This window comes from Miscanthus floridulus, chromosome 8, assembly GCF_019320115.1.
Source record: "Miscanthus floridulus cultivar M001 chromosome 8, ASM1932011v1, whole genome shotgun sequence".
NCBI lineage: Eukaryota > Viridiplantae > Streptophyta > Magnoliopsida > Poales > Poaceae > Miscanthus > Miscanthus floridulus.
This window is the reverse complement of record NC_089587.1, coordinates 226801653-226816715: the sequence shown is the minus strand read 5'-3', so window position 1 is coordinate 226816715 and position 15063 is coordinate 226801653. Positions and strand designations below refer to the sequence as shown.

General features: G+C 42.3%; 3 protein-coding genes across 6 annotated transcripts; 2 read left to right on the top strand and 1 right to left on the bottom strand.

Moving 5' to 3' along the window:
* The first annotated feature begins 1721 nt into the window (after nt 1–1721).
* Nucleotides 1722–5112, top strand: LOC136475233 (V-type proton ATPase subunit F-like). The gene is made up of 5 exons (XM_066472786.1): nt 1722–1941; nt 2050–2132; nt 3436–3517; nt 4212–4294; nt 4764–5112. The coding sequence occupies exons 2-5, from the start codon at nt 2070–2072 to the stop codon at nt 4926–4928; spliced, it is 393 nt and encodes a 130-aa protein (XP_066328883.1). The 5' UTR covers nt 1722–1941; nt 2050–2069; the 3' UTR covers nt 4929–5112.
* Nucleotides 5113–5332: 220 nt separating this feature from the next.
* On the bottom strand, nt 5333–12077 carry LOC136478402 (DEAD-box ATP-dependent RNA helicase 48-like). 4 transcript variants are annotated; one of them, XM_066476847.1, is made up of 10 exons: nt 11023–12077; nt 10532–10638; nt 10099–10157; nt 9774–9998; nt 9482–9688; nt 7144–7230; nt 6730–6825; nt 6435–6650; nt 6085–6267; nt 5333–5804 (listed from the first exon to the last, which is right to left on the bottom strand). In XM_066476847.1, the coding sequence occupies exons 1-10, from the start codon at nt 12075–12077 to the stop codon at nt 5574–5576; spliced, it is 2466 nt and encodes an 821-aa protein (XP_066332944.1). In that variant the 3' UTR covers nt 5333–5573. The 4 variants fall into 4 exon arrangements, with proteins under 4 accessions (XP_066332944.1, XP_066332946.1, XP_066332945.1 ...); XM_066476849.1 differs by having other exon boundaries at nt 6730–6816; XM_066476848.1 differs by having other exon boundaries at nt 10099–10154.
* A 167-nt stretch (nt 12078–12244) lies between these two features.
* Nucleotides 12245–14429, top strand: LOC136478405 (uncharacterized). The gene is made up of 6 exons (XM_066476853.1): nt 12245–12589; nt 12765–12924; nt 13048–13235; nt 13389–13512; nt 13698–13828; nt 14067–14429. The coding sequence occupies exons 1-6, from the start codon at nt 12356–12358 to the stop codon at nt 14196–14198; spliced, it is 969 nt and encodes a 322-aa protein (XP_066332950.1). The 5' UTR covers nt 12245–12355; the 3' UTR covers nt 14199–14429.
* The last annotated feature ends 634 nt before the right edge of the window (nt 14430–15063 follow it).

Here is a 15063-nt window from a genome sequence, read left to right as displayed (position 1 = left end):
TTGGTCAGTAAAAAATAAAATTTGGTACATCAACAGTGTGTCCATATATTTATTCACATATAAAAGTTGAGATGCAAACTCAAACAAGAAAAATCCATATAAAAATTAACCTTATAATACATGGTAATTATAATTCTAACTAACCAATTAACCTTAACATTGGCAATCCTAATCCTAATCCTTCAATCCAACGTTCTAACGAACTCATATTTTCCTCTATACCCTAACTACTCATTCAAATCCTTCGATCCACCGTGGAGGCCGAGGAGGAGCTTTATTACCTTGACAAGGCCGAGGAGGAGCTTCGGAGAAGGTAGGGAGAGGGCCAGCAAGGGAGGAAAATTTGACGGTCGGCCATGGGGGAGCTGAGAGGCAATGGCGCGGCGGCGGGGGCTGGGCGGCACGGAGGCGGCTGCTGTGCGGCGCGGAGTGAAACAGATAGGGAGGAAAGGGACTAGGCCGCGAGCCTCTATTTGGCTCTGCCAAGCCCTAACGGGTGGCGCGTCACAGCCACGCCCTGATCGGTGGCGCGGCAAGGCCTGCCACGTCAGCGACCAGCGGAGCGGGACGTTGCCACGTACGCACCCTTGCAGCGCCGCCATGCATGACGCGACAGAGTTATTTTGCCGCGCCGTGCAAACATGCGCGTCCAAGAGTGTTAGTTTTGAAAAAAATAAACAGTGTCAGTTTTAAAAATAGTTTAAAAAATGTGTTAAAAATAAAAAAAATCCAAAAATGTCAGGTTGGGTTAGGTATTAAGGTTGTTTTGCAACGGCTTAGGGGAATGCCATAGGTGAGTTATATGGCGCATAGTGGTTAGTGGACATTATGTGTTCAAGGATGGAAGATGGGCAATAGTGAAACACACATGTGCAAATTGTGCATGAACATGTTGCAAGACACGCTTGATAGTTCGAGCTGACAGGACTGAATTTATTTTATAATTTGTTGACACTAGTTTTCTAGTAGTAGACGATATGCCTATTGATAATGAGACATATACTGACTTTGTTTATTCAATCTTTTCAAAGATGCCCTTGGAAACAGTATGCAGTACATCTATACTCTCTTTTTTCAAAAAAAAAATGTCATTCTCACGTCCCGAGAAATAAATAATTTTAATTCTAACTAAAAATATATAAGAATATATTAATATTTATGTTATATAATTAGTGTTGAGATGAATTGTTGAATATATTTTTATAATAAATTTATCTAGAGATATAAATATTGCGAATATTTTTTACAAATCTAATTATAAATTTTAAGAAAGTTTGATTAGTGTTTTTTTTTGGACGGAAGAAGTATGTCTACTGTTGTGTGATTGATTGATTTACGAAAAAAGAGAGAAAAAGGTAAACGTAGAGCAAGTATAATAATTGGCTTATAGCCAAGCAAATACAGATGTGGAGCAACAAATTGGTATGTATGCATATGCAGTAATGGGTCTATACACTAAGTGAATGTGAGGAGGATTAGAAAAAAATATGAGGCATAGATAAAACTAACAATAAAAAAGTTTATTCTAGACAAATAATAGACTACTATTATCAGCCTGTTCGGTTGGCTGGTTCGTATCGTTGCTAATTCGTGAAGAAGTACTGCTGACTAATTTGTGTGAGAAAAAAATACTATTTATGATCATTTATGACGTGTCACCGCCAAACGATATATAGTGTATAGTTTGGCTTTTGGAACTGGCTAACAGCCACACTCTCGTGGATCGGATTCTTTCTTCTCTTCCACATGGGGCCCACCCTCAATTCAAGCCTTAATTATCATCTGATGAGGCAGGCAGCCGAAACCGAAAAATAGATACACTGTAGATTAGACCTGCGGATCCGTCCACGCCGCGGAACAAAGCCGTCGGATCGATCGATTGATTTGGCGCCGGGTGTCCCTCCCGTCTCCACGCCCGCTCGCGGATTCGCAAGTCGCAAGGTCCAATCCTGATTTCTTTTTCTTGATCGCGGATTCCGCCTACCAAACCGGCGATCTCGTTCTCTGATCCAAGCCTCTTGTTTTCGATTGCTGCTGCTGCATGCGCAGGAAGGGAAGAGGCGGCGGCAATGGCGGGGAGAGCCAACATCCCGACCAACAGTTCTGCGCTAATCGCCATCATCGCTGATGAGGTAGCTCGCTGCCGTTCCATCTTTCTCCCCCTTTCCCTGAATTTGGTCTCATTACTCGGGGATCAGGATGTTTTGCTTATTTGTGTGTGAGAAGATTCTAGGCTGTCAAGTGGTTGAGTTGATAAAAAGAAACGCATGATACTTCGTCTCCGGTAGAGATCAGATCCGTGGCAGGACGCTCTGAACAAGAGAGATTCCTCGCCGCTCCCTTTCTCGCTAGTAGCTCGACATTAATGGCCTTTGTTACGCGAGAAATATAACTGTTGTGTTAGCTGTTTAGCGGCGATGGATCTGTCAATCGATTTCTTGCTGTTCAGCACTGAACTCATTATCTATGCATTATTGCTTCTCTGCCGAAGCATAAGTATTAATAGTTAGGTTACTGTACGAACACAACAGTCACCAAATGCTAGGCTATTATCCTGCCATCATAAGAAGGGAACACAGAAATAGTGCGGTTTCTGTGTTTTGACTGTTCTGTATTGATAGCTAAACAGAAACTAGTTGATGGTCTACTACTTGGTAGCATAGTACGTATTTACTTCATGCGTATTTGATAAACAAGACATGTTTATTCTAATATAATATAGATATATGCGAATGGTAGCATAATGCACTTTGTAACACAGTATTTACTTCACAATCAAGGCAACACGTCATCTGTTTGTATTGGAGTGGCAAGAAAGGAAGTCATGCCAAATTTTACTACTTGCTGAACATAGGGGCAGCTGGGTCATCTCCCATGCCACTTACATCCTGTTCGCTTGATGGTTTCAGCCAGGGCTTATCAGCCATGGTACAATATTCTTCTCTCACAACAAATCAGCACCAGCCGGGCTTATCAGCCCAGAAACCAACCAGCGAACAGGCTGTTAAAACAGCAGCTACCAGCTAACTTTAAAATGGACTTAAGTGGCATGTAATGTAAGGCACACATGTTTTAGTCGATGGCAATTAAGGAAGAAAAACTTTTCCAGTGCCAAATAAGACACCACTTTAATTTCTGATGGCAACTAAGGAAAAAAAAAACTTTTCCAGTGGATGGTCAAGCAAAATGATTACAGAGAGCCCTGATATAATTTGACAGTGCTTTCTGGGCACTGGGATAGACTTATCTAGTAGACAGTGCTTCTCCAGTCAGAGGATCGACTTTTAATTTGATCTTAATACCTGTCAGATGTCACCTTGAGAACAGCCAGGTTTTTGTTTTTATTCTGTACGGCCAGGTTTTCTAATTTAATCTTAGTTCACAATTATAATTCTACTATGGGAATGATTTTGCTGTCTCCACTTTGTTTTGCAGGACACGGTGACTGGCTTTTTGTTGGCTGGAGTTGGCAATGTGGATCTGAGAAAGAAAACAAATTATCTTATTGTTGATAACAGTAATTCCTTGAAACTGTTAATATGCAAAGCCATTTAAGTTGTCTATGGTAGTTTGAAGTTTGAACTTTCCTAGCTTTTGACTTCACAGAATAATGATGTTAACTTTCATACGAAGGCCATACATGACTTGCCAACTGATCCATACTACTAATAGAGTTAAATGTTCAACTTGATTAATCTTTTGAGTTCTGCAGCATAGTGCGCTCACTGAAAAAATGGCCTCTGGTCATTCTCTGTCACTCAGTTTATTGCAATATTGGCATGCCAGTAGATTGCTTCAGCAATGGTTCGTAGTAAGGTTTTTTATGGTAGCTTTTGTGCAAAAAAAAAAAAAAAAAAATTGTACTTGAACATTACACAACCTCTGTGAATTCCAGTGACCGGTTTAGCTAATGTGTCGAACCTGAAGTTGCTCTGTTGGGCTGTAAATTGCTCTGGAAGATACTCAATGTGAGCTTTGATTATGTACTAATGGACACATTTAGGTTTTCCTTTGGCAGTTGGTGTACTTTTTTGAACGATGAAAGCTAAAGCTTTCAGAAAACTGAATTTTGTTTTCTAGCTCAACATTTTTTTTATGGCTCCTGTATTTAGTTGAAATGCTGATATGCTAGCATTAACTTTTTACTTTTATTTATATTGTTATTATTTATTAGTATGTTGATGATAAAATCCTGTGTGTTTATGCTACAGAAACAACAGTTAAACAAATTGAAGATGCATTTAAGGAGTTCACCGCTAGAGAGGACATTGCGATTGTACTCATCAGCCAATATGTAAGTAATCTTGTTTAATGCAGTTATTTTTTTGTCCAGCTATTTATTCTTTTGTATCATGGGATCATGGCAGAGCTAATTTTTCTGCCTCAAAAGTTCAGGTAAATGAGTTAGTTCTGTTAAATTTGCTCTCAATTCTAAACACATTAAAATGTACCTTTTAGTTTTAGGGGTAAAATTTTGGAGCTTGTGGTATTTCGTCACGACATACTTGCCTATCCCCCTGCAGGTGTAATTAATCAAAACCGCTTAACCTTTGGTTGTACTTAGTTCTAGACTTATAGGAAAATGCTTGATCAGTCTGCAGAACTTAGGCTCCTAATATTGAATGAACATTGGAATTCCAGCAATGCACCAAAATCAGCTTTAAGCTTTTGCATTCTGAGTAGTCTGTAAAAGTTGAAATTTGAAATGCTTAAAAAAATGATATGGAATCTGTTCTCTGAGGTGTTCAATTTGTGTCTGTCAGGTTGCAAACATGATAAGGTTCTTGGTAGATGGCTACAACAAACCTGTTCCTGCTATACTGGAGATCCCGTCCAAGGACCATCCATATGATCCAGCGCATGACTCGGTTCTTTCTCGCGTGAAGTATCTATTTTCAGCTGAATCAGTGGCCTCAGATAGGCGATAAAAGCCTTATGATTTCATGTATCTTGCCTATGATGTGCCTGGGCCATTTTATTGAAAAATGAAGAGGTATTAACTTGTTCTGTATCTGAATGAGATTCAGTCACCGATGATTGTATTTATTTATTTATCACAATTTGTCTTTTCGTAATCACAATTTGTATTTGGAGGATATATTCTTTCCAGCATACTTCATGCGCGGCGCACATGTCATATACTCCGTATATCGAATAGTTAAACCACATGCACATCTCGCCTTCTTGCCTGGCCTTCACGCAGCAGTTCGTGCCCCCTGATATAAATGACTTGGTAGATGCTATTCCATCTAAAAAAGCCCATTTAAGCTGCTTAATGATGATCAAGCAGATCCTAGAGGGAAGCGATACCATAATACAACAAGAGTTGAAAAGCACAGCTACATGTTCACACATTTTGGATTACAATAATTCGCACGGAAGCCGGTCTTATTCATCAATACAGCCTTGTCAAGGACGCATCAATGGAACTACCAGTATACAGAATACAGAAATGGCACTACATAGGTGAAAATAGAACAAATACTACTCATCCCTGAGACTATGAGAGTGAATCTGTACACTAGTATAAAAGCCTAAGGGTACACAAAGAAATCCGTGCTGTGTTGAGCAAGTCATTTCCTTATTCGAATCCCAGGGACATCCTTCAGCCCCATTTTCAGTGCGGTCTTCCGGTATATTGCTGGAGGCTTCTCCAAGCCGATCGAAGCACCAAATCGATTTGCTAAGTCAGCAAGCATGGTTTTATCTCTACCTATGTCAGCAATTGAGTTATAGTACCCAAGCCACGCGTGGTATGCTGCTTCTTTGATGCTCATGTCAACAATTTTTATTGAATCGTCAACCTGCATTGCAAAACGTGAATAAAAGTATGACAATGGCTGAATAAGCTGATCAGTGACTACTTAATCACTACAATATAATGGGGCAGCAATTAAACAGTGAACTGAATAGTGTGATGATGACAAAACATCAGAAAGGCTGTTGTGGGCACATGTGCAAGTACCGTTTCAAATGAAGTTCTTGTAAGCATTAACGATATATTGCATGATGAGATGGTTATAGGACAAAATAGGCTAGTTCCTAAAAGATAACAAGAACACAAGCTAAGTTAGCAATCTGGACCTTTTGTTTCATCTCCTGACCAATGTCTGGTGCTGGACACTTCTCAATTGGGAGATCACCTATCTCATTCAGGAAATATTGTTCCCATGGTGCAAGTAAAAGAATTCCTTTGCCAGATTTACCTTCCCTTCCAGTCCTTCCAAGCCGATGGATGTAATGCTCTCTATCAGGAGGAACACCAACCTAATCCGAGAACCATGTATGTCAGTACTGCAATACTGAAGCACAGAAGCAATGTAATCATGCCACGCAACTGTAACAGTTAGACGTCAATTCTCCAGTTGCTTAGGCAAATAAATGGTAGTGTCATAAACTTTGTTCAGCTACAATAATCATGAATGGAATTTCACCTGAATCACAAGGGTGACATCTGGATAATTCACCCCACGAGTAGAAACATCTGATGTTACAAGAATTAAGCGATTAGAGCCCCGGAACTCTTCAGATATGCGAGTTCTAAAAAGCTGAGGTTTCCTTGAGTGAATTTCCCTGACATTTAACTTCAAATCTCGAAGCATGATATACATAAATTCAGTCACCATGGCTGTCGTGCAGAAAACAATAACCTGAAATTTGAATATTATTAGTAAAACGACACATTGAAGTTCTTACAACTGGTTGTTTGAAGAAAAGGAGATGCAGGACCTTGTAATCAACTTCACGGTCAATATGCTCTCGAAGTAGGTGATGAACCATATGAAAATGCAGCTCATGTGGTACCACAAGACATGACTGCTGAACCTAAGCCCAACAATAGGAGGTAGAAATGGGTCAACAGGAAACAAAATTATTTTCATACAGAGAATAGAAAAGAAGGCTAACAGAGGACCACAAACTTCTATTTTAAGCTAGACATGCTTTACAAATATAACTCATGTATCCCTAAAAAGAGCATGATGGTATAATATTCAAATGGTCAAACTAAAGAGTGGATAATATGGCTTCAAACATCTATACGTGTGTATCAAGTATCTTATCAGAATAGTAAGAGAGACAAATATTTTGAGGAGAAAGAGTATACCTTAGTTTCGTTTTAAAAAAATAAAATAAAGAGTATACCTTAGTTGGGGTTTCAACAGCTCCAAGGCCCACTGTGTCAACAAAAACGTGATCCCTCTTTAATACTAGCTGTGAAACTCTTCGAACCTGTCAGTCACAACTAGCAACCATTACTCCCAGTTTTATGATTGTGGGTATTCATTCACAGATATAGTATAATATAACACAGATGGAGTTAGACAAAAATGTGGGAGAAGATGGCCCTTGTAAGGACGAAGGCGATGCAAACAACATGTGGGAGAAGATGGCAACATGCATTCGGAAGGTTGCGGCAGAGGTACTTGGAATGACCAAAGGAAGTGGATGCGACTTGAAAGACGCTTGGTGGTGGAATGAAGATGTGCAAAAGGCTATCAAGGAAAAGAAGGAATGCTACAAGCGCTTGTACCAGGACCGGTGTGCAGACAACAAAGAGAAGTACAAGGTGGCAAAGAAGACTGCAAAACGAGCGGTGGGAGAGGCTAAGGGGCGGGCTTATGAGGGTCTTTACCAACGTCTGAATACGAAGGAAGGAGAGAAGGACATCTATAGGATGGCTAGGGCTCGTGATAGAAAGACGAGGGACTTCAATCAAGTCAAGTGCATTAAGGATGAGAGGGAGCAGCTCTTGGTGAAGGAGGATGAGATCAGACATAGGTGGCAAGAGTATTTTGATAAGTTGTTCAATGGGGAGAATGAGAACTCTACTGTTCGGTTGGACGACTCGTTTGATGACACCAATAGACGCTTTATGCGCAGGATCCAAGTGCAGGAGGTTAGAGAAGCTCTGAAAAGGATGAAAGTGGGTAAAGCGATGGGCCCTGATGGTATCCCAATCAAGGTGTAGAGGTGTCTCGGGGATTTAGCTATAGTATGGCTAACGAAGATGTTCAACAATATCTATCGATAGAACAAAATGCCTGAGGAGTGGAGAAGAAGCATATTGGTACCAATCTACAAGAACAAGGGAGACATCCAAAGTTGCACTAATTATAGGGGAATTAAGTTGATGACCCACACGATGAAGCTGTGGGAGAGAGTCATCGAGCATCGACTGCAAGGAACGACACGGGTATCTACGAACCAATTCGGTTTCATGCCCGGAAGGTCTACCATAGAAGCAATTTTCTTAATAAGACAAGTTATGAAGCGGTTCAGGAGCAGCAGAAGGACCTACACATGGTTTTCATTGACTTGGAGAAGACTTATACAAGATACCAAGGAATGTTATGTGGTGGGCGTTGGACAAACATAAAGTCCCAACAAAGTATGTTACCCTCATCAAGGATATGTACAGCAATGTTGTGACTAGTGTTCGAACAAATGATGGTAACACAGATTACTTCCCGCTAGGACTTCATCAAGGGTCAGCCTTGAGCTCGTATCTCTTTGCCTTGATAATGGATGAAGTGACAAGGGGCATTGAAGGGGATATCCCTTGGTGTATGCTTTTTGTGGACGATGTAGTGCTAGTTGATGAAAGCCAGGCAGGAGTAAATAGGAAACTGGAGTTGTGGCGGCAAACCCTTGAGTCCAAAGGTTTTAGAGTAAGTCGAACTAAAACAGAATACATGAGATGCGACTTTGGCAACGCTACACATGAGGAGGGAAAGGTGAGTTTGAAAGGTCAAGTGGTGCCTAAGAAAGATACATTCCATTATCTAGGATCGATGCTACAGAAGGATGGAGATATTGATGCAGATGTTTGCCATAGGATATTAGGATTAAAGCAGGGTGGTTGAAGTGGCACCAAGCATCTGGCATACTCTGTGACAAGAGGGTACCACAAAAGCTTAAAGGCAAGTTTTATAAAACGGCAATTAGACCGGCTATGTTGTATGGAGCAGAATGTTGGCCTACAAAAGACGACATGTCCAACAACTAACTGTCGTGGAAATGCGTATGTTGCGTTGGATTTGTGGTCACACAAGGATGGACCGAGTTCGGAATGATGATATACGTGATCGTCTAGGGGTAGCACCAATCGAAGAAAAGATTGTCCAACATCGGCTGAGGTGGTTTGGCCATGTCCAAAGGAGACCTTCAGAGGCACCAGTGCATTGTGGAGTGCTAAGTCAAGATATCAATGTGAAGAGAGGTAGAGGAAGACCGAAGCTGACATGGGAGGAGACAATTAAAAGAGATTTAAAGGGTTGGGATATACCTAGAGATCTTTGTTTGGATAGGAGTGCTTGGAAAGCGGCTATTGACATGCCTGAACCATGATTAGGGGCTCGTGTTGGGTTTCAACTCTAGCCTACCCCAACTTGCTTGGGATTAAAAGGCTTTGTTGTTGTTGTTGGAGTTAGACAAAAATATACATATATTGGTGCACAAGCTATGCTGATTATTATACTACCTCTTTTGGAATAGTAGCTGAGAAGAGCAATGTTTGTCTTTGACGTGGCAAGCTATCGACGATCTTTTCTATGTCTTTACGGAAACCCAAATCTAGCAAATGATCAGCTTCATCCAACACAAGCAATTTCAATCTCATCAAACGAACAGAGAATGATGATTTGTTTTCAATGTGATCCAGCAGTCTACCAGGTGTTGCAACTAAAATCTGGAAGGGAAAGAAGGAAACGGAAAATCGTCAGGCTAAAGTAAGTTTTGTCTTGATCTTCAGTAGGTTGATAAATATGACAAACCTGGCATGGATCAGATTCTAAACGTCTCTGATCAAGCTTGAATCTAGTGCCACCAATAAGAGATTGAACACCAATTCCTTCATGGTACTTCAACAAGACATTTGCTTCAGCAGTAAGCTGAATAGCAAGCTCTCTTGTAGGGCAGAGGACAAGAGCAAATATTGGAGATACTCGCTGATTTGTATTGCTCTTCATAGCATTCAAGACTGATTCAATTGCAGGAAGCTGTATATCAATCCATTTTGAATAAATTGGTTGAACAATATGAACATCAAAAGAAACAGAATTTCTGAAACTAATATAATATATCATGAGTGAACATTACCAGAAAAGCTGCACTTTTGCCGGTTCCAGTTTTGGCCTTGACAAGAACATCTTTACCTGCTTATATATAGTATTATAAGTGAGAATTCGATGACTTCTGTGATAACATGTTCTGATAGTTCAGGCAGAGATATAACGGAATGGTATCATATGGTCGAAAGTCCTAAAATGGAGAAATACTAAGTCAAGCAACATGGACCATATGCTTATGCTTAAAGAAGATATCAGAATGTACAAACAAAGATTTAACAACCTGACTTCTCGAGAGATGTACATGCATAAGGTTACGAGGGGCAACCTCAACCTCATTCTGACACATATGTTCTCAAATTCTTTTGAACCCAAACACATGTTTTCCTCATATCACAAAGTTCATTCTTTTTCCTTTTTTTGTGTAAAAGAAATGTCTAGAGAAAGTAAAATAAATATAATACCTTCAAGACAAATAGGAAGAGCTGCCTCTTGCACCACAGTTGTCTGTACATATCCAGCATCAGTAAGTGCTTTGACTGTCAGAGGGGAGACACCACACTTATCAAATCTGAAGACAGAAACAACATAACTTGCTGGTTATATGGATGCTATCTCTATTTCAAAGTAAGACAGGACATGCAAAATTAAATTTATTATTCACCAATCATTCATTAACCTTGAGTCAAAAGGAAAAGTACCATGATGTGCAGTGATGAGCAATCTATATTGCCTCCACTCTTTGCATTATTGTTAATTTTTATGTTAAAGGTCAGTGTCATGATAAAACGGTACTCCAGAAGCTGAACTAGAAGATTTCATACATATGATGCACACATTTCGAGAATATTTCATTTCATTGCTTTACCTAAATTTCATGAACCATACAATATGAAGTTCCTAGGCTACACAGCAAATATGAACAATAGCATATAATGAAATATGAGAGTGTGACCTTTTACTGGTAAGCAGAGATTCACCCCTGGACTCGTAACGCCTCCTCTCAGTACCCAAAACCTCCCTATTTCTGATCTCCTCTCGCAGCTCTCGGATTCTACCTGCGAGATCATTGCTTTCCTCCTCGTAAGACTTGAGCACCCGCCTTTCCTTCTTCATATCACAGTTCCTGAGAGCAGCACTGCTCCATCTCCTCCTGATGGCACCTGTGTCCTCAGACTCATCAATTTCTGAATCCTCTTCGCTCGAAGCCCCAAACTTTCCAAACCTCAGATTCCTCTTGCGCGCAGATGTACCCTCGTCATCCTCATCTGGTCTCCATTTCCTGCCAAATCGCCTCGCAGCCACTGAGTACAGCCTCTCCTGATTAAACAGCGCCAATGGTGTCTCCCTCCTTCCATTCCCAACCTCAGTAAGGCCTCTAGCAACCAATGGCCTCAGGTCGACACACGGTTGCCAACTCACGGAGCAAGGAGTCATCACCGAGTAAAACCTCCTGGGATCAACGAAACCGAGTGGCGCCAGATTCCAACGCGGGCACCAGGGCGCCACCGTTCGGTACTCCCTTCTCGGATTGAACGCGGCCAAGGTCGGCCCCTTTCCCCTGTCTAAAGGCTCCCTCCGAGGCCTCGGTTGCTCCAGAGCGGCCAGGTCCTCCCAGTCCTCCCAACTCGGTCCTCCGCGGGGCTTCCCAGAGTCCAACTGCTGCTGCCGGTGCTGGACACCCGACGCGATCCCAGTCGGCGGCCGCTTGGCGCGGCGGAGGGGTCCGTCGTCCTCGTTCCAGAGGTCCTCGGCGCCGGGCCTTCGGAAGCGGTCGGCGAGGGCGCGGATGTGGGCGCGCGACGAGGTGGGCCCCTCGCACGGCGGAGCCTCCGCGGCGGCGGCGCCCGGGAGGCGGGAGGCGCGGATTTCGGAGCGGAGGCGGGCGAGGTAGAGCTGCTTCTCGTGGCGGAGGAGCCCCCGCTGCTTCTGCCGCGCCAGCTTCTCGTGCATCCTCTTGTACTGCCACTTGGACAGCCCGCCCGGGAACGTGCGCGGCCCGCCCCCCATCGCCGCCTGGAGCAGCGACGGCGGCGCTGTAGGGTTTATCGCTCGCTGCTGGGTTTTGGCGGCGGCCAACGCAACAGACTGTGAAGTGAGAAGAGAAGAGGAAGAGCAGTTAGGTTTCCGCCTTCAGGAGTAGAGTTTTCCGCCTTCTGCGCCAGGATACGCATCCCTCTCTCAACTGAAGGGTGGGACCCACGGCTCCGCTTCAACCCCGAGCGAGCCGAAGCCGAGCGCTTTGCTTCCCTCCCTCGCAATCTCTCAGTCTCAGCAGATCTCTCGAGATGGCGGGGGCGGAGGAGGAGAGGAAGCGGGTGCTGGTGGTGGGCGGCAGCGGCTACCTGGGCCAGCACCTCCTCGCGGCGTCCTCCGCCGCCGACCGCCTCGACGTCGCTTTCACCCACCACAGCCCCGCCCCGCCGCAGCCGCTCCTCGACGCGCTCCCCTCCGTCCGCGCCTTCCGCGCCGACCTCCGCTCCGGCGACGGCTTCGAGGCGATCTCCGCGTCCTTTGGCCAGGTGCATACGCGTCCGCATTTCCCACCGCAACTCTCTGCTTCATACGAACTTCTGCTCTCACTGATTCAGTGATTAACTGATTGGCTATTCCTTGGCTGTACGTTACATGAATCACGAGCTCACTACTACATTTCTACGATAACAGAGCATAATAACCTGTACCTATTATGTTCAGCCACACGTAGTTGTCAACTGTGCTGCGATGTCAGTTCCTCGGGCATGTGAAATGGATCCACCTGCTGCTATGGCTACCAATGTGCCTTCTTCACTTGTCAGTTGGTTGCTAAGTTTTGGAAATGACGACTCACTTTTGATTCATCTGTCAACCGATCAAGGTACAGTACTCATCACAATCCTTGGTGTAATACGCTGCTACTCAGACCTTTTTTTTATCTGTGGTGCATGTATTTACATCCTAGACTCAAGTGTACAATGAAATATGCCTCATGTACTGACAGTTTATGAGGGGGTGAAATCCTTCTACAAAGAAGAGGACGACACAATGCCGGTGAACATGTATGGAAAATCTAAAGTTGCCGCGGAGAAACTCATTATTGAGAAATGCTCAAACTATGCGATCTTGAGAAGCAGCATTATCTATGGGCCACAAACAATCTCTCCTGTGGCAAAATCCCTTCCCATTCAGGTAAAATGCACTCGGTGCTCACCAATAGTGTTATGCTATTCTCCCCCAACTATATGTAGGTAAACTCGTGTTGCTAATGTTTCAGAATTCAAACTGATGCTACAGGACTAGAGCATTGTCTCACTAAGAAAAGTACTTGGCATTTGGATGCAGTGGATGGATGGTGTTCTTTCACAAGGCCAACAGGTTGAGTTCTTCAATGATGAATTCCGGTGCCCTGTCTATGTCAAAGATATGGTGGACGTGATTTTGTCATTGACAAAAACTTGGTTATCTGGTATGAGTTTGACTTGTAGCATTTGTGGAACTCAATCAGTAGCAATAATACTCTTTCTTGTGTTCACTCTATAAACAATTTTAACATGTTCCAGTTTATATATAACGCTTCAATATTAGTGTTTTTCTTCTTAGCAATTGCTTTCCATTGTACCATGGTGACTGACATCAAAGTGCATGCTGCAGATGGCAAAAAAGTCCAGGTCCTCCTGAATGTTGGTGGTCCAGATAGGGTATCAAGACTGCAGATGGCTGAGTCTGTTGCTGTTGTTCGTGGATATAACCCCAGTATAATCAATTCTGTGTCTGCATCATCGGTATTGCCTCTGGAATGTAGCATTGAAGCATCCATATATGCCTGTTTAGTGTTAACACATGAGTACTATTAGAACACGGTTATTCAACAAGCATGATGGTTTAGATACAAGTTGGTCTTAACTTTACAACTGAAATAGTATCCAACATGAGCATTGAGGTCGCTTTAAACATTTTGCTTCCATATGCTTATTTTGCCATCATAATATCTTGTAATGCCCGCATCTACCTGTTACCCAGGTTAATCGAGGGGTAGCTTCTCCACCAGACATATCCATGGACATCACCAAGCTAACCCAGATTCTTGGTATCAAGCCAATCTCATTTCAAGATGGAGTCAGAAGTACACTTGATGCAGAAGCCAGTACATGACACTTCCTCAACAGTTTGCTTGAGTTCCTAGGGAGTTGCTTGCATTTAAATATGAAAGTGTGACATAGAAAATCACATTTAATGTGCGAAATTTCAGTAACAGTAAATTTCTGTTTGATCTATGTGAAATATGTAACTTTGTACCTACTAAACACCAATGACATCATCGGTGTTACTGCCTGATTGTACTATACCATTATGAATAAAAATGGCATTCATTTTAAATATTTTTTTCCAGAAGTATGTAACTGTATTGTGCATGTATATTACAATTTACAATTAATGTTACCCTCATATATTTTTTTAGAGTTTTAAGGCTTTGCCCCTGTCTTAGCATTAAGCAAAGACAATTGCATTCAGTTACAGCATTCAGGTGGATCTACCCTCATGTATTTTGTTTGTTTGGTATTTTCAGATTTGTTGCTGCCCAATATTTGGCTTTAATTTCTAACCCTACGTTGGTAAGTTAGTATTCTATATAGTGCATAACCCTGTATTGGATTGAATAGAAGTGCTTGGTTTGCTACTGCATTACCTATAGGGCAAAATATGGGCCTAGGTGACAATAGTTGTCATATTCACATGACCAATTCCCATGAGAGGTGCATTCTGCTTGTGGCCAAAGCAACATGAGTTGACTCAAACCATTGTCCTGTAGAATGACCTAGGTACCGTTTAGTTTCACTTTATTTTACAAAATTTTTCAAGATTCCCAATCACATCGAATCTTTGGACGCATGCATGAAGCATTAAATATAAATAAAACTAATTACATAGTTTAGATGAAATTCACGAGACGAATCTTTTAAGCCTAATTAAACTATGATTGACACTAATTACCAAATAACAACGAAAATGCTACAGT

Bases quoted from the DNA above. Each gene is read 5' to 3' on its own strand.
- LOC136475233 (XM_066472786.1), top strand. From the start codon at position 2,070: ATGGCGGGGAGAGCCAACATCCCGACCAACAGTTCTGCGCTAATCGCC. The intron at 3,518-4,211 runs GTAATTCCTTGA...TTTATGCTACAG, and splicing joins TTATCTTATTGTTGATAACA to AAACAACAGTTAAACAAATT. The intron at 4,295-4,763 runs GTAAGTAATCTT...TGTGTCTGTCAG, and splicing joins TTGTACTCATCAGCCAATAT to GTTGCAAACATGATAAGGTT.
- LOC136478402 (XM_066476847.1), bottom strand. From the start codon at position 12,077: ATGGGGGGCGGGCCGCGCACGTTCCCGGGCGGGCTGTCCAAGTGGCAG. The intron at 7,231-9,481 runs GTAGTATAATAA...TGTGACTGACAG, and splicing joins CAGCTACTATTCCAAAAGAG to GTTCGAAGAGTTTCACAGCT. The intron at 5,805-6,084 runs GTCCAGATTGCT...TTTGCAATGCAG, and splicing joins GTCAGGAGATGAAACAAAAG to GTTGACGATTCAATAAAAAT.
- LOC136478405 (XM_066476853.1), top strand. From the start codon at position 12,356: ATGGCGGGGGCGGAGGAGGAGAGGAAGCGGGTGCTGGTGGTGGGCGGC. The intron at 12,590-12,764 runs GTGCATACGCGT...TATTATGTTCAG, and splicing joins TCTCCGCGTCCTTTGGCCAG to CCACACGTAGTTGTCAACTG. The intron at 13,513-13,697 runs GTATGAGTTTGA...TGCATGCTGCAG, and splicing joins GACAAAAACTTGGTTATCTG to ATGGCAAAAAAGTCCAGGTC.